We start from the raw sequence: 23,802 nt of genomic DNA, 5'->3' as shown, positions 1-23,802 counted from the left end.
TTGGACCGATTTATGTGCAAGTGACCAGATAAAAAAATAGTATAGAAATTCTTCCATTTCAGGTAATTTTAGTAATGTCAATGCAATAAATCACTGGCGTTCCGTGGGTTAAGAATTAAAATCATAAACAAATTGGTAACTTTAAAAAGAAATCTCCTGAAACAAGAAGTCAAATAGAGAATGACAAAATTTGAATACAAAAACAACACAATAAAAGATTATTTTGCCAATAAAAGATATTAAATTGCGTGGTACTGACAAAACAGGTTTTGAAACATTGGAATAAAATGTGTTATATATTTTTAAAGGAGTTTTGAGGCTTCCTATATAATAAAAAATGTAAAATGATATTAATTATTTCAGGTCTTCTCTATAAATGAGTTTTCAAAAATATACTCCATTATTCAATAATCGTTGTTGGAAAATTGTGGGAAAAAATCGGTTTTCAATACGATTTTCGAAAACAACATTTTTAGCTACTATATTTCATATTTTTTCGAAATTTGATAGGCGGCAATATCAATTTGTTCACATTGCAGCCTGGTTCGTTTTTCAATAATTCAAAAACAATTCAAAGGAATTAATTGAAACTTTGATCATTTAGTTATTACAGTGTGAACGTACGCACAAAAACAGATTAACAACATTTGGGTTAATTTTTGCATTTTGTTCGATCAAGACATAACTTGGAAACTGAATTTTACTAGAATAGTGTTTGATACAAGCTAGGTATGTGAAGCATGTGAAGTTCTACAGAGTTCAAGAGTTATAACTTTTGGATTCATTGTTGTAAAGTTATTTTCCTTATAATTTGATTATACCTACAAAATGTCTTTTTCGGGCGCTACTGAAAAATACAGCGCATGCATTATAGCTCTTGCTCCCATTCTCAAAAAAGATGACATTCGGAGCTCTTCGGCCATTATGTATTTGGACGGTATACATACCCAGAAATCGGTGTGTTTAAGTCCGCTGCAAGTAGATCGCGTAGTAATTTTATTTAGCAGTTAAACTTAATAACTTAACTCTTGGAAATCTTAATTATGTTCGCAAGTATATTCTTTACTAGCAATCAATTTGAACTTAGATCAATAAATAGAAGCTAAAACGAAATATTTCATTAGTGATATAATTTAAAAAAATACGAACTACTTTTACTGATGATCCGGCATACATCCGAGGTTTTTTTCCAAGATAAATGGCCTAGGAGCTCCGAATGAAAAATTGACTGCCCTTGTTCTTTAAATATTTGCCTATCTCCCCATGTATTTTACCTTCCTCAAAAAGAGTTTATCGGAACTCAAAATGCAAAAAAAAACCTTTATACAATGGTAGATAGTAATGTGAAGCGTTATAATTATGAATATTGGGAGCTTATTGCACAGATGGCTCCCCTTGTACTCGTGTTTCATAAAAAGGCGATTTTCAATGTTATGCTGAAGCATATTTTAGTAACTACTGTCAGGATAATGAAACTTTGAGTCATTCACAGCTTATTTACATACAAACATTTCATGGTAAAGGTCATAATTATGGACCTGATATTTTGACCTTCTGACAAGGACGAAGGCGCCGCCGGACAAATTAATCTCTCTATGTAAGCTATATATCCCTAGCATAATTCAGAAAAAGCCATTTATCAAAACTCCTTGTTAGGTTGGGTAAAATGTAGTAACTGTCTACATATATCATTCTCCCGTGGTTTCCTGTAAATTCGGAAAAGCAAATTTTAGAAAATGTATAAGGTAGGTTTCATACGAAAGAAAAGCGACACGGTTTTCAGAGACATTTTTATTGCAGTGAGTAGAAAGGACAGTTGTACAGTAATGTATAAGATATGTTTCATACGAAAGATAAGCAACACGGTTTTCAGAGACATTTTTATTGCAGTGAGTGGAAAGGACAGTTGTACAGTAATATATATATGTGTATGTGTACGCAAACTAATACATATCTGTTTATCAAAGTTGAGAAGTTATACAATGATGGTAGATATTGTGACCTTAACACCAAATACATTTTACTTGAACTGTATAAAAAAACAATGTGGGAGTAGTTTTCTACATGAGTATGCTCTGAAACATTTCTTTGAGCCAAAACCCGGTCTTGAGCAATAAGTTTCGAAATTAAAATCTGGCTTCTACCTCTCAAACAACTTATCGCTTACATATACGTATATAGAAACAATTTCATGGAATTCAGACGAGAAAGATGATATACATACGAAAATTGTGGAACAACAATTATAAAACAAAACAGTGATAAATTAAATGCCACTTTAACGTAACATTTAATTGCTATTATTTTGAAAATTTTAAAAACTCTCTAATATCATTTTTGCATAAAGATAAATATGAAAACAAAATTTCAGAAAGACGAAGAAATATGATTGTCATGTACCGATTTCTTTTCACAAGTAGAAATAGCCTAAACATAATTTAAATGCAGATGTATATCAGTTTACATCACAATCCATAAATAAGCAAGCATGGTGAGTATTATCCAAGAAATTAGTGTTGATAGTGAGATTTTTTTCACTAAACAAGAAGAACAGACAAACAATTATTATGATTGCACGTTTCTTATATTGTACATGAAAGTAAAAACCAATATAAAGACAATACAAAATATACAACAAATTAAAGATATAACAGTACTTAGTTGGTACACTCCTCGTACAAGAGTGAAATTTAACATCATTTTGACGTCTGACTAAGACATAATCAAATTAAATAATCAAATAAATATAAAAACGGCAAGAACTATATCATAGATATATTGTCGTTTGTGCTCTTGCCTCGTGTCCCTGACCAGAGTTAATATCTGAATGTTTGACTACTTGGTTGTCCCTATCATTTTTATTTTATTCTTTGTAGAAAACACAAAAAAAAATGTAAGTGACTGGATCGCGTTTAATAAAATTAATTAATTATAAAATGTGAACACAATAATTGTTACCATGATTAACCATCATCAGAAATTTAAATTATAGTCTATTGTTAACAAAAACGTAAAATGCCCCAGTTGTTGCTATCTGGGACTAAGTTACTGTTTTTTTTATAACAGTAAGATAAAATTGTGTAAAAATTGTTGCAAACAAAGATCATATTAGTGAGGGGCTTTGTGACAGAAAAGACATCTGATTTTGATATTCACAAATGATAATGCGGATGTGAAGGAATACATTTAAAAAGTCATAGTACAATCATATTAATCAAACAAGTTTTACAACAATATCACAGTTACACAACAATATCACAGTTACATATAATGAGATTTGGACGGACATCGATTACATTACAGTCTTGTAAAATACAGGAATTCTCTATTTGAAATAATTATCATTTTTCTTAAGATACAACATCAAGTTGAATGTATGATATATACCACATGTGTAGACAAGTATATAGAACATGTATAATAAACTAAAAACATGAATAGTTAACAAAATGTTTGCATTATAAAGAATGTTTGCAGGTAAAGATTCAACATCATCACAGAAGTAAAACTCAACGTGTATTCTTCAGAATATACAAGACATACCATATATTCCTTATCGTATTGCATTTCTCAATGTTTGAGCAACTTCATTTTTTTAATAATATAACTTTTGTTTTATGATGCACAACACAATACATTGAATACTAAGAACTTGCATGCTTATCAGTCATGAACATAATTTCCTTAAACAATCCTTACAGCATTTACTAGTGTTTAGTATGCAAAGAATGACACAATTGTATTTAAATATCATATTATTATTTCAATCTTTACATACTCCCACAACGTCCATTCCTCATATACAACTTTATTCAAAGACATTCTTACCCATAAAATATAAATTGAACAGAACAAAGGAGACATTTTGTATATACGTAATTTCCAGACAAAACACTATCAAATGACTAAACAACATCCCTGCAGGTGTAGTTTTTATTATACAGGTATAATAACGTAATCAATTTGACTTTTTATATGCATCTGAGTTTGCACATTAACATGAGACAATATAGTGATATGTTTGAGGAAAGAATCACAGCAACAAAAACGGTTCAGTCCAAAAATGAAACTTATTTGGTTGTAAATACTCTGTATGATTTAGATGAGCCATGACAAACAGCAATATGGTTTATCATAAATACAATGTAAGTAGAAAATATGTTGTAGTAGTTTGAATGGCGGTGCCTTTTATGTAAAACTAGCTAGCTTTAAAGTGTTTAAAAACACAGTTATTACCTTGGGGTTGGAATGTTTAGATATGTATATGATATAAACAACTTTTGATGATACATAAACATGTAAAACAGTCACAGACAAAATCAGTTTGTGCAAAATATTACATGTTACATATACAGATAACAGACATAAAAAATATAACAGATACACATTTCATTAACAACACAGAACAACGAGAAGAATCAAAACTAATTTTCAATTTTACTTGTTCGCACATCTTTTCGTCCAACATGTGTAACTTTAATTAAATAGTTGCCTCCCCTAAACCATCACCTGATTACAACAAAAGAGATACAATTTTAGTTATTAACAACATTCAAATGTTTCACGAAGGACATTCATTCTTCATAAAGCCTATTTACAGCCCATTTCACTTCATTCATCAAAAGTAACCTTTGATTAGTCTGCTGCTATAACACAATGCCAGGAGAAGCTGTAAATACAGAGTTTTCATATCTAAACTGGCTACATAAAAGCTTTATTCAACAACCAGGAGTATTTAAGAAACTTGTTAAAGATAGATTAAAACCCCATGAGGGTCCTCATGATTTTTATGTTATTTTAGATTTTGTATGCATCGCTACAAACAGCCTTAATCTTGGCACATTTTGCTATACAAACATATCATCACTCATTATTTTGCTAGAAAGAGCCACAATGTTGAACATTAATACAACTTGCCAAAGGTTTGTAAATTTTCTAAGGCTTGTGGAACAGTCTTTTACCAGTCTATTACATCACTGAGCACATCTGACTGGTCTGCCTATTGAGGCTTGGTTTCTGGCTACTTAGGTGCTTGCGGAAGATCCGCTTCTTTTCTTTGCCGTCATTGGTTTCCGTGGTTTCCTTCGATTCAGTTTCCACTTCACCGGCAAAGCTTTCTGGCATGTCTGAACAAATAAAAATATATTTAGCTAAATAAGAATATTAACAAGAAATTCTTGTTGAGGTATATTTGAAAAAAAAGTCATTTCTATTTAGCTTTAATTGTAAAATTAACGTATTGTTTGTCTATCTATTTGTCTGTTTGTCATTTGCGCTTTGCTCATTATGTCACTAAAATAGATGCTTGGCCACTACGTTGGTTCCAAAGCTTTTATAATTATTGCATTTTTTCAAACTATAAAATAAGTAATTAACATGGTGCATTACAGCTTCCTTTCAAGGATAGTAATGATCCTGGATATAATTTAAATTATACTTTGATCATTATTTTGTTTTGCACATGCATGGTTAATAAATCAAAGTATGAACTATTTCAAAGAAAAAAGCAACATCTATGGAATATTGGAAGGTCCCCAAAGGAGCAGATGTTCACAAACGGGAAGGTTTTGGACAATAAAACAATACTAAGAAAGATGCTGATCTGTCTATAAAACCCAACAAATAGGCAGGGTGTTTAATATCATACACATGCTACACATTTTAAGTTGAACAATGTACCTCCAATCGGTATATTTTTCTCCGGCTCCGCCGAAATTTTGCCTTGATATCGGGACTCGGTCATACTTTTGCTGGCGTTCTTGTGTTCGTCACACAGCCAGACCATCTTGCCATTCACATGACACCTGCAAGTAATTGCCAACAATCAACTTTTTGAACAAAATACAGCAAACAGATATATCATGTTTTCATTTTCTCACCTGGTGAAAGCGCTTTACTCAAAAAAGTTCAGTCATTTCAAATGCATACACAAGTTCCATGTTGATACCCTCAAAGAGATTTAGAGTAGTAAAGGTCAAATGTAATTTTTGCACAACCCAACATCGCTAAGGTCGAGATTAAAAGCCATACAATAGTTGGACTCTTCTTTAAAAGCTAACATACAACAGTAATTCCTGATTTGCCAAGTGAAGAAATGAACTGTGAACACATCAATCAATACAATTTGACAAAAGAAAGTGAATATTATCTTACAGAAAATTACAACGAGCACCTTTTAAAAGAAAGTCACTACTAAATACCAAAAAAAGGATATTGTATTCAACAATAAAAAACGCTATGGCTTTGAATTTGATAGATATTTTTAGATAATTGTAATCTCTTGAATATGAAAGAACTGCATGCAGTTAAGACTAATTGAACATTACATCAATTCAGTGACTAGGTGAAGATGAATATTTATATAAAACTACAGAAACAAGCTCAGTTGTCGAACGTTTAAACATACACTCTTAGGTTAAGGCACAGGGTAAATGCCAAAAACATGGAACACAGAAACAAACAATCACAATATTTATATGAAAAACTACAGAAACAAGCTCAGTAGCCGAAAGTTAAAACATAAACCCCGTTCAATGGCTCAGGGTCAACGCCGTAGACACAGAACACAAAAACAAACAATCATTAACCAGAAACATTGAACTTCAGAAAAAAAATCCTCCACAAACAATACAGTACACAATACTATATAAAAAAAATAAAGGGTGTTTATCAAGGATTGTTGGGTACTGCCTTGGAACGGTCAGTAACATGTTAATTTAACTGAGATTAAAACTAGTTTGTGTGTACAACCTCACTCTTATCCCAACAGTTCCCGAATAAAGCAAAAACGTAAATGGTAAATCTTATCAAAGTATGCATTAACTTGAGGAAACTTAAAAATAAAACAAATGATAATAAACTAATAGGTAACCCCCAAGTACTTCTATGATAAGGGATCCCAACTCTATCTGCAGGCGAAGGAATTCAATTCAGATTACTAATCCAAAAACTGTTCAAAGATATGAACAATTTATTGTTTGAAAATATGAAAATCGCCGACAGTCTAACTTAACAAACAAAAGTATTGAACCATTATTGAAGACAATTTTATATAACAATTCTAAAAGACTCTACTTGAAATCAAAACAAGAGTGCCTCGGAGCGAACGTCAATTCCATCATTTCTCAGTCAACCATGGGGCATACAGAGTTGCCTCTGACAACACCTTGACCAGGTTGATTTGCTTAATATATGCTTACCTCTGCAAAGCAGCTAATGATTTTGCTTTGTCTTGATTGATCACTGTGTTCCGCAAGTCTAGATATGACTCCTTGAAATCGCTGCTGTTCACCCCAATCTGCAATAAAAAACAACAAAAAATCATCTGGTGTATTCATGGTCGTATAGTTGGATTCTTAACAAAAAGAGAACATATTGACAATGTTTTATGTAAAACCATTACTTCGATTGAAACATAAAATGAATTTACTTTGAATAAATTGTAGAAATAGGGCAGACTTAATCAATTACATTATCGAGTCTGTGCATATTTCCGCATTGGTACGTTGCAGAGCCAATGAAACTGCCTCATTAATTATTCATGATTATTATCCTAGCCAAATCCCACTTGGTACACAACACAGCACAGCTTTATAGTGCTTTGGGGATATCCAACGCTGTAAAAGAATAGCTTATAGTGAGGCTTCTTCCAAAATGCACAAAAAGTATCCGTATTGCTAGATCATAGATCAAAATCAAAAGACTTTTGAGAAAATTGAGAATGTTTACATCCACGACAAGCGATAATGATTTTGTCATTTGTTATTATACAAATTTGTGTTTTCTTTTTGTATTTTTTGCTCAATTTGGTCCTATTTATATTCTCCGAAAACATATACATTCCCCAATATTCTCAATCACATAAATCTTGCTTTTAGATATTTCTATTTGTTTTTAATGTTTATGTTCATGAGGCCTAAGATGAATAAAAACAAAGCTACAAGTCCTAAAATGCAGTAGATAATTTCGTTTCATAACAATGACGAAAAAGTAACAAAATGATGTGTTTGTACGTGAATTAAGATATTCGATCAAATTTGATCGTTGCTAAGAATTCAATATCCAACTGTCTTCACTATTCCAAACAGTAAAATACTGACCTCTTCCAGTCGCTGCTGGAAGATTTCTCCATCAGGTGTAACCAGGCACTCTAGTTTGACATTTGCATGTTTCAATATCGTGTAAATACGACTGAGGTAGGGGGCAGCATTTTCTATTGTCATCTTTTCTTCTTCAGGGTCAAGGTTATCCGGGAAGGGAATTGTTGTGGGAACAATGTGCCAGCCCTGGAAATAAATGTGTGATTAGTTTTAAACCTACAATTGCATTGAAATTTTTCTTTGCTTGTTTAGCTACGAAATGCATTTTGTTTCAAAAACTAGCTCTCAAATAAAAAACGTAACCAATGAATAAATAAAATTAATAATCGAAGACATACTACAAACATAATTTACCCCCAAATGTTCGCAGAGAAGACGGAATACGTATTTTGATTTCGACATCACGTTAACATCTGGTTTTCGTTTTTCACTTTCAGGACTTTGAGAATCTTCCTTCGATATGGTAAGTGGTCGCTGCCTCTCTTTTTCAGAGATGAAGTCGATAACGAAGAGATTGGGATATGGCTCCAGATCAATGTTAATGAAGTTGCTGGTGATGTGTCTCAGTAACTTCCTCTGAGTGAGTTCAAGCACCTCCTGAGAAAGGGAATTTAGATGTAAATGTTGTTCGAGAATTTATTTTGTGAATTATTAAAAGCACTGGTTAAATAAATAAAAGACAATACTTTGTAATTTACCCATCGTGGTCAGATTTTAGCAGTTTTATAACATTGGTGAAAATTCCAAGTAGATACCAATGGCTCTCATTAAGGAAAGGAACGTCCCCTAGCTCACCAATTTCCATTTTTTAACAATGTTAGGTTAAAACGATTATTGTGACTGCTGAAATGCACAACATATTCATACTTGTCTACATAAAAGAAACTTCAACATCATACATTTTGAATGTTCTATAACTGTCAGTCAACAGCTTAAAAAAACTGACATTACTGTTTATGCCCCCATTTTGTGGTGTCGTAGAGTTGTTTTAGTCTATCCGTTTGTCCAATTATACGTCCCGAAACCTTGTTATTATAACTTGTTTACAATAATTGAAGGAATTCCTTCACACTTCATGATAAGCACGTGACAGTGAAGAAGAGAGATTTTCCAGAAGTACCTAGCACATCCAATGTATGGGTACAACTGTCTCGGTTTCACTGAGGCTGTTTGATGACATCTAAGGTAGTTCATCACTGTCAATGCTTGAAGGCCATTTTTAAATAAGCATCGGATTAAGCAGAATTCAAATTTCACGATTTGCCGGGTCAAATTTAAAAAAAAAATCTGGGGAAAACCTGACGAAGGCATGCACCACTTTGCTAAGCAAAAACACTTATGTTAAGTTTCACTCCAATCCGGCCAGGAATTTTCAAGATAAAACATGCCTAAGATTGTGTCTACAGACAGATGGAAAGACAGACGAGCTTAATCCGGTATATTCCCCTACCCCTCTGAAGTAAAGGGATATACAAATTCAAATAAAAAAAAATACCTGGAAAGCCACGTTTCTTTGTAATTCTGCGCTTTGTTTCTCTTCACCACTAGACTTGGAGTTTTTCAGATTGTCCTGAACAAGTTTTAGAACCTGAAGGTACCCCGCTTCATTTTCCATTTGCATGAACACCTGTTTGCATTTATTACCAACGGCTAAAACACCAACCTGCAAATAATAAAATGTAGGCTATTATGTATTGATTTCATAATCAATTTACAATAATGGTTAAATACACAGAACACTAATACATGTAGTAGTTGTTCAGATGCTGTCCAAAGATTTCGTATATATATAAGTTCAAAGTATATGATATTGAAGAAAAGAACCGCAAGTAGAATAGTACAACATAACTGAAATTGTCTCCCTTACTTCTACATGATATACAGTCAGTCAAGGAACTTATGTTTTGTGATGTAAGAATTATGTTTCATATTAATATCTCAAACCGTTTTCAAGCCATGGCCAACATGCCCCCAGGGCGTGCCAATGCGCAGGAATCTGCACTTCCAAGTGCCAACATTCCCCCAGAGCGTGCCAACATGCCCCCAGGGCGTGCCAATATGCCCCCAGGGCGTGCCAACATGCCCCCAGGGCGTGCCAATGCGCAGGAATCTGCATTTCCAAGTGCCAATATGCCCCCAGGGCGTGCCAATGCGCAGGAATCTGCACTTCCAAGTGCGAACATGCCCCCAGGGCGTGCCAATGCGCAGGAATCTGCACTTCCAAGTGCCAACATGCCCCCAGGGCGTGCCAACATGCCCTCCAGGGCGTGCCAACATGCCCCCAGGGCGTGCCAATGCGCAGGAATCTGCACTTCTAAGTGCCAACATGCCCCCAGGGCGTGCCAACATGCCCCGAGGGCGTGCCAACATGCCCCCAGGGCGTGCCAATGCGCAGGAATCTGCACTTCCAAGTGCCAACATGCCCCCAGGGTGTGCCAATGCGTAGGAATCTGCACTTCCAAGTGCCAACATGCCCCCAGGGCGTGCCAATGCGCAGGAATCTGCACTTCCAAGTGCCAACATGCCCCCAGGGCGTGCCAATGCGCAGGAATCTGCACTTCCAAGTGCCAACATGCCCCCAGGGCGTGCCAATGCGCAGGAATCTGCACTTCCAAGTGCCAACATGCCCCCAGGGCGTGCCAATGCGCAGGAATCTGCACTTCGAAGTGCCAAATAAGTACCTACTTGGGGGTGCTTAAAATCGGACATCAGGCTGAATTATAATTGACAATACATGATCCTCATTTTTCTTTGAACACAAAACACTTGATAAACATATGCTATCATTTGATAAATACTACACCAACCTCTGAAGAAACCCATTCTGTCCCCAACCCTACGACAACTAGAATCACTGGAATTCTCTTGGTAGTCAAGCTGTACCTGAACTCCATCACGCAGTTCTTGGACATCACATACTGGAGAAACAGACGAGTTTTGATAATCATTGTGAAGTATATTTCATTTCTGACAGTGCGCAACAAGTTCTATTATACAATACTTTGACATAAAATACCACAGGTACACAACACAGTGTTATATGTGATACATCATTGTTTTGGGTAAGAAATTTAGAAAGTAAAATTATAAAATCATTTTCAGCAATCAGAATATTTTTTTTCTAATACACTTCATACAAACTGGGGGGATATTGACTGAGAAAAATCTCGTTTTTATGAATATGCACGAGTCAGTGTTCTACCACAGACAAGTAGTCTAAGTGGCTGTTTTAAGATGTGTAGCGATCAGGCGGACCGACTTCAATTCGAGCTTCCGCCAGAATTATTTTTCTATCAAAAACATGAGTTTGAGTGTCTGCATATGTGAGAATCATATTTTGCATTCCTTCCTAAACTGTCTCATTAAGTATTCATAACTACGAAATTTTCCTAACCAAATCACCGATGGAACACAACGAAGCACAGCACATTAGTGTGTCGGGGGTATCTGACAGTGTTATCAAATGTATGAAAGAGCACCGTACCAATTCTAATGGATTACATAAATGTTTTAAAATAATTGCAGTGTCTAACTATTAACGATATTATAAGCAATCAATTACCTGGTCAGAAACGAATGCAACCATTACTTCCGCATCTTTTAGACCCTCAGCTATGGAATGAAACAGCCCTACCTGAAAGTTATATACACATATATTTATTTGTGTTTGTGTATTAGTATTCCAAAAATATTTGTACTCAATATTTATGCAAACGCTACAGAAACAAGCTCAGTAGCAAAGAGTTTAACCATAAACCCGGTTTAGTGGCACTGGGCAAACGCCATAGACATAGAACACAAAATCACAAACAAGAAACATAGAAGAACAATTCTCATGCTCCAGTGACTTCACGTATTATATTTACAACCAACTCAATTATCTTATTAGAAATAACAGACCAGCAGCCCATAAGACAAAGCAAATACATGTTGATGTTTTTCTTGTGCATGCATCTATACAAACACATCATATATACATTAATTATTTATTTTCCTTTAACTGTAAATACTAAAGAAGCTATAAATAATAACTCTTTTTCAGTTATGCTTGCTGATGTCTAAGTATGTCACACATTTATGATTAGATCCCATCACATTGGGTCACGAGGCACCACCATTAAACATTACGGCCAATAGCATGAATGAACAAAAATATTATTGGAACATCGTATATCTTTAGTAATGCATGTAATGTATAATTACATACCCCTCCTGTTTGTTCTACGTCCAACCAACATGAGACTCCTTGATTTTCCAGGAAGCTCTTCACTACCCTTGGATCACTTTTCTCCCAACCAAGTGCACCTTCAATCTGCTTCGACTTCTTCACTAGGACGGCGTCGTGGGAGTTTGACCAGCAGTAGCTGATAAAGCATTTCGGTGAAGTTTTTTTCACATTCTGAAATGTATCAAATTCTAAGACGCTAATAGACGATATTAGAAACACAAAACTATTTGTTCTTTTTCCCTGGATTCCTGCACGAGCTGTGCGGAAAAACAAACAAATTTATTTATAGATATTACTTTTTTTACAAAAAAATAGTATTTATGAAGGGGTTACCAACCATTATTATTGTGTACGTTTTTAATGCTGACTTATATAATTTTGCAAAAACCATTAAACAAACCTTCTCCTTAGAGTAATATTTTCATTTAATATAGAAAAGGCTTAATGAGCGAGTAAATTATATAACCAACTTTAAACATTCATGTTCATCTCATAACCTAAAACGATACATGATTGCAAACTTCAAACTGCATCTGATCATATGCCATCAGCATATTATTTTGTTAGACTTTATGTTGATATGAATGTTCTATTGCCTATGGTAACGAATACGTTTTGTGATATGCTCTTCTTGACTTGATTGCGCATAATTCATAAGTTAATTGTGATTTGAATTTCAGGGGTCCTTTGTGCATACTTGACTCTTTTTCACCATTAAGTGCTAGGTTCATTAAATTACATTTGCATCGCCGTAGTGATATAGAAAGCTTCAGTACAGCAAGTTAAGTTCTAAACTAAGGGTATAAAACACAAACCATCACCATCTCTCATACCTTTTGAACTTTAGCTTGTTCTTTTTTCTTGATTGCCTCGTATAACTCCTTGATTTTGTGAGGATATCTCGTTTTATTCTGCATGTCAACATACACCTGAAACGAATGAAAACATGTGTGAAACATTTAATGCATATAGTTTTAATGAACAATTAGCAATAATTTGTCACAAATGTTTAAGTTATAAAGTGGAAATAAAATTGCAATGCTTGGCTAATAAAATGGACAAAGACAACGGACAACATTATACACATGTGCCTGCCATAATGTGCAGGTTTTATAATAATACAAGAATAATCTACTTTGTATAAGTAAGTTCATGCCTAGAAATAGCTTGATCAAGTTAAACATAAAAAAATATTTTAATTTCAAAATGATGTATTGAATTTACAAACAATACAATAAGTTGAACGTACCTCTGTCCCGAAAGAATAATTCATGTCTCCTTTTTGCCATTTTTTCGTCGTGCCCAACAACACTAACAGGATCGGCTTGTGGAGGACATCTTTCAAGTACAAGAGAACCTTTTTACATTCCGGGTTGTCACAGAACTCGTCTGACATGCCGACAATGATAACGGATGTTGACTTGAGGGTTAAGGTCAGAGCTTCCATGTCCATTGTTTCCGGTCTGTCTGTGTACGACCTGAGAAATTGATATGTATTAATTATTTGATAATTAATTAAAAAAGGAGAGATAACAAGGAAAATGTCAAATAATAACTTATTCGAAACTTTAAGCGTGTTACAGGCAACTTTTATTTTACTTACCTTAGCAAATGGCTATGTGATTTATGATTTTACACAATGCAGAAAACACAAGACAATCCCACTTAAGAAAGTTCTAGATCATAACATCAAAATTAGATTGTTATGTACAAATATTTTTAAAGTATTTGGATTCCTTTATATATTGCTACATACACGTTCAGAAACTCTTTACTCCTCAGGTCTTCGTAGATCTTGGCGGGGTGGACCATGTTTCCAGCTTGGTCGGCAGATGGCACGTTCTTGCTTGTATACATAAAGAACGTTGAAATCTTTGTCTCGGTGTTCAGATCCTTCAACTCCCTAACACTGCTCTGAAGGTGGCTGTCCATGTTGGTCAGTTTGTCAGAAGGCATTGATTCTAAACAAGCAACATCAGTTTTCAATAACACGAGGACTCTATGAACATTGTTTCAATAAACATGCTCGCAATGAAATAGGAATTATGGTCAAAGGGCATGATATTTTGCAAAAAGGAATGCAGGAAATTTAGTACAAGAAAACTTCCTCAGTCATGTACAACTCTAATGAACTTGTAAAGAAATCCTTGAATATAGGTATTTGAACTACAGCTCTGAAATGTACTCTAAGGTGTACCTTTCAGATCCTGAATTGATGAGATATGGAAGAACTTGTCACACTGTATGAAGGGTACATTGAGTTCCAGGGCCTTCACCACCTTGAGGTATGACATCATGCTCGGGTCCTTCACATTCTGGAAAGTAATGGTCAATTGCACAGTTTATTTAGCAGTGATTACTTTATTCATCGTTATTTTAAATGTTTTATTTTCCAAATGCAGGTGTCAACTGATTCAAACCAATCTGGGGTTTACTTCCTGTGTATGAATTAGGAATGGAGTCCTTTAAAAGGTCAAAAGAAAATATCATGCTACCATCTTTCACATTGTAAAGCCCTTAACTAGAAACGACCAACGCCACAAGATGACAAATATACATTGCATAGACGTTCACATATTATCAATACATGCTGGGTTCACCGCCTTGAAAATGTCAACCAAACATTAGTGCTAAGTCTTTTTAACAATCAAGTTACCATTTTTGTATGTGTTTCTTACCATATTGAGACAGTCTTTGCATGGTATTTGGAAGTCGTACTTAACACCAGCGTATGATTCATTTATGAGAGACTCGATCATCTCATGGACGATGAAGATAAAGTTTTCTGGTCGGAAACCTTGTGCACGCACGATAACTTCCCTATCGCTGTAATAAAAGCATGCTTTGGGTTACAGTGATAACACTTAGTTGTGCTTCAAATATTTTCTCACGTTTCAATCATTTCACTGCTGTATTATCCTGCTATATATATATATATATATATATATATATACATTTTTTTATATATATATATATATGATTCAATCCAACAATTGGTCAAGTATTTCCAACATTTCATTCATATATTATTTAACACCAAAAGTCCCTGTTCATATTATTTTTTATAATCATGATTTAAATTAATATTATGAAATGTCTACAGTTAAATAAAATAAGTGTTTTATAGACTATAATGTAGTTAGATTTATTCTTCAGCCTTCTTTTCTTCACTCCCATCAAAATATTTATCAATCCAATTTTCATACTCAGTTTGCAACATGAGCGCGATGTGGTTATTCTTCTTCAGATACGATCCAGTTTTCCACATCAATGAACCACTGGAATATTGATTGAGTCTGACCTGAAATGCCACAAGAAAATGAACTAGTATAGTAATATTCGAACACGGCCAATTCATACTGTACTCATATACAGCATTAATCTTGTATTATCAGATAATTGCATTACATAACCCCATTAGGATTTCATTTTCATATGGCGTGTAAGTTCATTTCTTTTTAAATTGCCTCCAGCTTGCGAACCACATATTAATGAGTATGTTGGTGGTGTGGTGGGGAATAATGTTTGTGTTTTACCACTGAACAACGGATCCTCTACTCGCAAACAATTTTTGATATTTGTACCTGAGCTCTATTGAAAAGTCCTGCTGGCAGATACTGGAACTTGTACAACATCATGGATTCCCTCCTGTTCTTCTTCGGGTCAGCATGAGGCCAATCATACTAAAAAATACACATTTACAGTCTTTAAACACAGAACTTTATTATGCTGTTACATTTCAAATTAGTTATTACCCTGTACCATTAAACGGGGTTAATATTTAAACTGTTGGCTACTGAGCTTGTTTCAGTTGTTTTTCACATAAGTATAAGTTGTTATTGCTCATGCTTCTTGAAGTTTTACAGATGAATACGATAAACGGATACACTATAAGGAGGGGGGAGTGTTAATTTGGGTTGTCTTATTTGAAAAAAAATGACATAAGCTTTTAATTTGAAGAAAAAAAAATAGTTAGAAAGCTTTAACATGATACATAAAGTGACCATATGCTATTCTATTTTTATATCATTTTCACATTAAAAAACTGGTCAGCTGATTAATTGAATGACAGCTGGCTAGTCAGTTTAAATTTAATGGTGTAGAGAGTTTAAATTTAATGGTGTAGAGATTTGAAGAAAATTTAATGTAAAATTAATTTTAAACCTTTGGCTCCAAATCAGGCAGGAGGCATGGCACAATGCTGGCTTCTTCCTCGTGAAGAGGACAGGTCAGGTCAAACTCCTCAGTGAGTCGGAGAAGCCATGGGTGCAAATCACTGGAATAGTCCTTCCAAATGGTACCGATGTCTTTCAGCATAAGCTTGCCTTTCTGAAACATAACAAGGTAATCGAACGTTTATCAATGTGGTCTACTAACAGCACACCTAAACTGAACTGATATAATAAAATGATTATCCGGTTAGCGCAGTTATACCCGCTGCTAAGGTAAACGACCAGCAATCGATTCCCGGCCACTTTGGTTTGTGGTAACCAAGTTGGACAAGTGGGTTCGTCCGGGTTCTCCGATTTCTCCCTCAAAACAAGACCACATTCTCGCGATAAATCACGCAAACGAGATTGCTCAATATAATGTTGTAATAACTTGTTACACAATCGTTGTAAAATATATAAGTTTAAACTAAACATTAATTTGATCAGGCAAGAGGAACATGTACAAAGCACATTGTAGAGTATGGTGGGACATATCCAGTTCAAGTCAATTCATGATTCTCCGGGCATTTTTAAGTCATGTCGCAGGTCATACATGACTGAGTTTATTTAAATCATACCAAATTACAATTTGGCTAGTAACATCTCATATTTTTTCATATGAATGAATATAGTAATAAATGAAAATACCTGAACAGCTCCTTCGTGAACCGTGACCAAGCAAGCCATGACATCTACAATCCACTGAGGGTAAATGACGACCATACTTCGCAAGAAATCAGTATCAAAGAACTGTACAGCGCCCAGGTCATGGAGAAACTGAATAGCTTGGACCATCTTAAAATGATAAAACATCATTGATATAATTATATTCTAGATAATCCCCAATCACACTTACGAAGTTTCAACTGCGTCCTTAGAGTTCTAAAAAGTGCTGCTGAGACCAGTCTGGTATTTATACTGTTTTACATAGACGTGGTGAGAACGTAGATATGTCTTGACGGACGTTGCTCGGGTGCGGATGGATTATGAGGATGTGTTGTTATAGAAATCGAATATGTGGTACCAAACAATTTAAATTAATTAACTCCCAAAACTTAAATGTGTTTTCTTCAAGGTAAAACGTGATCAACAAAAGAACTTAAGATAACTCACCTCATTTCTGTCAAATATTCCACATGTAGCAGCCACACTCTCCATGCTTTTGAAAGGCATGATATCAAGATTTTTCTCCTGTTTTAGCTGGATGATTTTCTTTTCCAATGTCAGGTATGCTTCAGGAATTTTTTCACCCATGTACTTCTGTTGGAGCGTCAACTTAACGATGATATTTCGGAGGGCTTCAACACCCTAAAATGTTAAGTATGTGAGATTGATAATAAGCAAGTCAATGTACAGCTAATATAATATGGATTCTGACTGAAACGCTTTGTACGTATGTGTATATGAGAATTACATAACTCAAACATTTGTAAAGGTAACATGATTAAAATGTCGTGAAAATTTAGGGGTTAGGGTGGTCAAGTAGAAAGTGTATCCGCCTCTCACCCAAGAGGTCATGGGTTCGAACCCTACCAAGGGTATTTGCTCATGACCTTTAAAACAAAGTAACGGTTTTTACCCAGGAAGTGAAGAATGATTCATATCAGATTTCAGCTATGATAAGCAGTTTAACTTAATGATCCCCTTACCACAAAACCAACTTGCATACTTTTGAAGTTATTGCAGATTCCTGTCAAAATAGGTCTGATAAAAAGATGAATTGACGTGCATAATCGCTATTTACAGTGGCCATCTATCTACATACTAAGCTTCATTAACCACATGCATACTTCTAGAGGTATTGCAGAATCTAGCTTTTTGTTGACGAACAGATGGACAGAGAAATGAAGGGTTAATCTGTAGTACTTTCCAGTTGAGGCGGTAAAGTACAACTTAAACATATACTTTTAAGCATTTACTGCTTCATTTTGGATAAAAAAAATATAATATAATGTAACAGAAAAAATATAATAACATAACTTAAATAGGTCATTGATGTTTATATCTAATAAAAGTAAGCTGACAATGACCTACGCTTTTGTTGGTGCCCAATATTTTCTCACACTGGAGGATATCTAGCTAGATTAGTATTGGAGCAATACAGGGAACTTCAGCAATAACCTAACATTTGAATGGGTATAGCTTATTGAACATCACCCTCAAAGTAGACCTCATACTTCAAATACTCCTTAGCTTTTAGATGTTTTTAGTTTGTTTGTATGTAACAACATTATAAATCAATCACAAATCAACGTACCGCGCCAGTGAAGCAGCTAACATACTGGAAACTTGAAATCTGCGGGTACCGGTTCAAAAGGGTCTCCTCTGGAAGCCGATATTTCTCAACCTGAAAAACAACGTGTTTGATAAATTTTGTACTGTTATAAGTAACAACAAATTGTCATATATGTTTAAACAAGAGCAGTAGCATGAAAGTAACAAATGCACCTTTTATGACATTTCCAGATTGATAACCAATGGATTTCTAAGCTAATAATATTTGCTATAATAAAGCAAAAGCAACAGTAGGACAACACTGCCAAAAAGCAATGAAAGGCGATTAAGAAATTACATCAATCAAATGGAACAACTCTCAAAACGATGCCTTTTTCACTGAGATTTGAATGCATTTAAATGTAACAATAAAATCCTTAACAACGAAAACATCCTATAGTACAACATGACAAACCACCATGTGCGACCTTGACCTTTGCGATAATAACAAACTTTTATGAGTGATACACCTTCCCATGGTGCTCTTCAGTTCTGTGAAGTTTGATTTGATTTCAATTCAAAATTAAAAAGTTGAGGCCGAGACAAGAAATATACCTAATGTATGAATTTAATATTGAATAACATTGACCTCCAAGTGCAACTTTGACCTTTCATATATGAGTACAAATTTTATAAAACACCCATTTGACCATGGTGCTGTAAATTTGTGTGAATGTTTTTGTGAATACCCATGACAAATTAAAAAAATATCGCGAACACACAAATCATTACTTTGAAATCCATTAATAACACTTCTTAATGAGACATTGACCTTTGAGATAAAATGCATGCACGACAGACCTACTTATGGTGCTGCCAGTTTTGTGAAGTTAAAATCCCAACAATACTAACAAAGTTATTGCGGAAAAAAACTGTAGCAAACGGACATAATAACGTACAGACAAACACACATATTGATTTGGTTATCTGCAAACAAGGAACAAACCAGGAACAAATAAATTTTGAGGCAAATTACATCTTGAAATGAAAATAAGACTTTTTTGGATTATTAAAAGATGAAGAAAAGTACATAAACAAATGTTATATCTTTAAAATCTTCGTGCCAACCTATTGTGCCCAGCATAAGGGATAGTAAAATATTGTTAAATTTACACACTAAAAAAGTGTACTTATTTTGTTCTTTGCGCAATGTTACAGTACCTTGTCGATGTGCGTTCCAATCACTATGATAGGGGCTTTCGGAGCATGACAAGCTATTGAACTCAGCCAAAAATCTAGGCCTGCGTGTTCATAGCCCTGTCGGACATTCCATAGCAGCAAGTACACAGCACGGTTTGACAGGAAAAACTTAAAAACAATGTTGAAATATAAGTCACAAAATAATATGAAAAAGGATTAGCATGGGTCAACAGTATCAAATTTGTAGCTAATAAATCTAGTGACATTTCATTTTTGGATATCCCTTATATCTACTGAACCAATTAAATATATACTACATATCCGGTACTATAGGTGTTCGCCTAACACCAAATAGATCAAGGCTTAAGCCTTACCAGGGTTGTAATAATCATCAATTATGTTATGAACACTTCAGTTGTTAACACATATTTTGTCAAAATAATTCATAAATAAAAAAGAATAAAGATCCTGATGACCTCTGCACAATTGCAAGCTTTAAGAGATATTTATACCAGCTTATATCTGGCATTATAATCTGTATTCGAATAAATGAAAACTTCCTGCCCACCTGGTGTGTATTGTAATACACAGTTTGTCCAGCAAAGTCCCACACGCTGTATGTGACCTTGTCATCTTCCACTGGGATCTCCCAGCTTTTGATCTGTATTCCGTCGGTAATAGGCTCGTCATGGTCTTGAAACGACCGATACCTGTTGCTCATCAGCGACTGGACGAGGCTTTCAGGAAAAGTCAATGGATTAAATTTAAAGGAAGGATTTACTGCTAATTATATTTGAATACACAATATGAACATCGGAACAAAGTTCTGTATCACACAATCTCGACTTACGTTTCACACACTTGCATAATAAGCATTCGTAAATCTTGTTCAGTTACATACTCATAATGCAAACATGTATGTTTTTTCATCAGTTTTAAGTAAATTATTCCCTCCTTTTAAATATACTTTAAAGGTATAAAATATACAAGGTATAGACATAATATGTTAGTCGGATGCTTTAAGTTTGTACGACTTCTCGTTACTTTCGTAAAGATGCATCTCACTCGACCTCCGGTCCAACTTTATGCAAGCAACTCCTGGGGTCGAGCGAGATGTTGTTAAACAACACCACATGTCCACCTACTTGAATAATATTTTCTACTTGTCAAGACATCTGACATATAAATATTTAGTTACAAATCAAACGATTACAAATCATTCATTTCATAGTCTTCCGTGAAGTGGTCTTTGAATAAGTAAATCAGAATATCTGAATTAGTTTATATTGATTTGTAGTAGGACATGTTTATACTTCACTAATACAACTAATCACCTAAATGAAATTACTGCTTATATTTATATATTGTATATGTATTAAGTGCTTGCACTTTGCACTAGGGTGTCAACTATAATATAAAATTACTATAAGTTACATGTGTATATTTATATAAAACTTTAAACAAGACTCCCAAAGTGTGTCATCGCTCAAAGATCATGTTACAGATAGCTTGAAATCTGATAACACGGAAAAAGAAAACATTCTGAATAACCGATTTCAATCGGTATTTTCAAAAACATCCCCTCTATCTCTAAAACAAGCTTGTTTGCAGAAATTGAGAACCCTTATCCCACAAAATTATTGCAGTTACCCCCAGATGAGTGATATAAACATTCACAGAAATGGCATACTGAAACTTCTTGCCAATTTAAAACCCAACAAAGCTGCAGGGCCAGATCGTATAAGCCTTTTTGTCCTTAAAGAGTTGAAAAACGAGATTGCTGAGATTATAACAGTCCTCTTTCAAAAGTCACTTACCACAAACTCTATCCCTGTTGCCTGGACGAAGGCTTTTGTATGCCCACTATTTAAAAAGGGTGATTCCAGCAACCCAGCAAACTATCGACCTATCTCACATACATGTGTTTTATGTAAATCATTAGAACTCATTATTGCCTCAAATCTCTCTGACTGAACACAATATTCTCTATGACCTACAACATGGCTTTCGAGAAAAGCGCTCATGCGAAACTCATAAACTTATTGAGCTGACCGACGATCTTGTAAGAATCACTTCCTCAGGTAATCAAACTGACTTAATTCTTTTGGACTTCAGCAATGCTTTTGATAAGGTAAATCATCTCAAACATTTATTCAAACTACAGGATTATGGTGTTTGTGCACAGGTTCTCAAGTGGTCTGAGGCATTTCTCCTTCATAGAAGTCAGACAGTAGTCTTGGATGGCGATCATTCTGAAGAAGTACCCGTAACATCTGGTGTACCTCAGGGCTCTGTACTGGGTCCCTTGTTTTCTTGATTTACATAAATAACCTCCCTTCTAGTATCAAATCAAAAGTTCGACTTTTTGCAGATGATACTGCTGTTTACCTTACCATCAATTCTCCCTCTGACTGTGCTATCCTTCAAAATGATCTCAAACAAGTGGAATTATGGGAAAATGATTGGGATATGGTTTAATCCCTCCAAGTGTCATGTTTTGCACATAACAAAGAATAAGCATATCATCAGAAATCAATACATACTCCATGGCCAGATCTTAGAGCCAGTCTCAAGTGCTAAATATCTTGGTGTTGATATATCAGCAGATCTCACCTGGAACACTCATATTTCAAGAATTACCACCAATGGAAATAATACTCTCAACTTCATTAAAAGAAGTATAAAAACAAAAAAACAGAAAGTGTCAGGACTTAAGCTTACAAAAACCCTTGTCCGTCCACAGTTAGAATATGCAAGCACAATTTGGCACCCACACACAAAATCAAACACTAATCAAAACGGAAATGGTTCAACGTCGGGCTATTCGTTGGGTTAAACATGACTTCTCTCCTCTCTCCAGTGTTACAAACATGCAGGAAAGTCTTGGTTGGCGCTCACTTGAACAACGTAGACTAGATTCCCGACTTGCAATGTTTTACAACATATACCATCATCATGTTGCTATTACCCTGCCATCTTATATTCAAACACAAATAAGATTTACCAGACTAATGCACCCACTATGTTTCAGACAAATTCAAGTAAAAACTGACTATCACAATTTTTCATTCTATCCTCACTCGGTTGTACTCTTGAACAGTTTGCCAACTCATATTGTCACTATCCCCACCCCTGACACATTCAAGGTGGCTGTGGCAACCATTAAGCATTAGATAAGCGAGCAGTGTTTTTATCCTTTTACCAGTTCACCAATCACTTTTTATCATGTTACTTAAATTGTGTTCTCTTTTATACCCTAGTTCTCACTTTTCTGATGTGATTTGCCTCATCAGTGTTTTATAAAAAAATTCACTAACAAGCCGGCGCGCACCGTTCATGTCAGTAACACTCGGAAGAGGAGTTGACATTAAACAGAGATAGATAGATAGATTTCTTTCTTTACAGATTAACCTTAAGTTAACACAGCTATACAGATTATAATAAAATACCTACAAAGAAACTTGCATCTGTCACTTTTATAACTACATGTACAAACATCTACCTTGTTTTACCAGCTCCGCCGAGACCGACCATCATTAACTTTGTCCTTTTGCAGGGAATGGACCCCAGGCGCAGTCTCTTCAAATAACCCATCACGGCTACAAACCCTCGAGACACGATTTCCTTGGGTGGTGTGTTCAACTCATAGCAATTTTTCAAGTTCAGTTCTGCAATTGGTTAAAGCAATATTTTCAAAGTCATACAATAAAATAGTATTCACTTACAGTGATTTTTGGAAAATGGATAACAAAAATGATCACTAGAAGAATTGATGATATTCATTTTGATATTTAACCTGATGTAATGGAAAAGTGACAAGAAATTATGCTCTGTGTGCTTCGTGTATTTT

The 23,802-nt window shown here is 34.7% G+C and overlaps 1 protein-coding gene across 3 annotated transcripts in view; it reads right to left on the bottom strand.

Annotated features, from left to right (window-relative positions):
• Positions 1–1,781: 1,781 nt before the first annotated feature.
• The window catches only part of LOC128202664 (uncharacterized), a 62,472-nt gene continuing 40,451 nt past the window's right edge, over positions 1,782–23,802 (bottom strand). For 2 of the 3 annotated variants that reach the window (XM_052903699.1, XM_052903700.1), the window contains exons 31-53: positions 23,455–23,620; positions 20,521–20,689; positions 19,974–20,120; positions 18,796–18,885; positions 17,652–17,846; positions 17,187–17,333; positions 16,492–16,656; positions 15,912–16,010; positions 15,534–15,628; positions 15,006–15,153; positions 14,525–14,642; positions 14,084–14,288; positions 13,577–13,805; positions 13,161–13,256; positions 12,307–12,498; positions 11,662–11,733; positions 10,907–11,017; positions 9,595–9,762; positions 8,454–8,696; positions 8,100–8,285; positions 7,200–7,297; positions 5,680–5,804; positions 1,782–5,126 (exon numbers count right to left, since the gene is read on the bottom strand). In XM_052903699.1, the coding sequence (XP_052759659.1) occupies positions 4,969–5,126; positions 5,680–5,804; positions 7,200–7,297; positions 8,100–8,285; positions 8,454–8,696; positions 9,595–9,762; positions 10,907–11,017; positions 11,662–11,733; positions 12,307–12,498; positions 13,161–13,256; positions 13,577–13,805; positions 14,084–14,288; positions 14,525–14,642; positions 15,006–15,153; positions 15,534–15,628; positions 15,912–16,010; positions 16,492–16,656; positions 17,187–17,333; positions 17,652–17,846; positions 18,796–18,885; positions 19,974–20,120; positions 20,521–20,689; positions 23,455–23,620 (3,422 nt within the window). In that variant the 3' untranslated portion in view covers positions 1,782–4,968. Of the gene's footprint in view, positions 5,127–5,679; positions 5,805–7,199; positions 7,298–7,470; positions 7,617–8,099; positions 8,286–8,453; positions 8,697–9,594; positions 9,763–10,906; positions 11,018–11,661; positions 11,734–12,306; positions 12,499–13,160; positions 13,257–13,576; positions 13,806–14,083; positions 14,289–14,524; positions 14,643–15,005; positions 15,154–15,533; positions 15,629–15,911; positions 16,011–16,491; positions 16,657–17,186; positions 17,334–17,651; positions 17,847–18,795; positions 18,886–19,973; positions 20,121–20,520; positions 20,690–23,454; positions 23,621–23,802 lie in introns of those variants that run through there. The other variant, XR_008255785.1, reaches the window with a different exon arrangement.

This window comes from Mya arenaria, chromosome 9 (assembly GCF_026914265.1).
Source record: "Mya arenaria isolate MELC-2E11 chromosome 9, ASM2691426v1".
Lineage (NCBI taxonomy): Eukaryota > Metazoa > Mollusca > Bivalvia > Myida > Myidae > Mya > Mya arenaria.
Note: the sequence above shows the minus strand (reverse complement) of the source record. Positions and strands in the feature narration are given on the sequence as shown.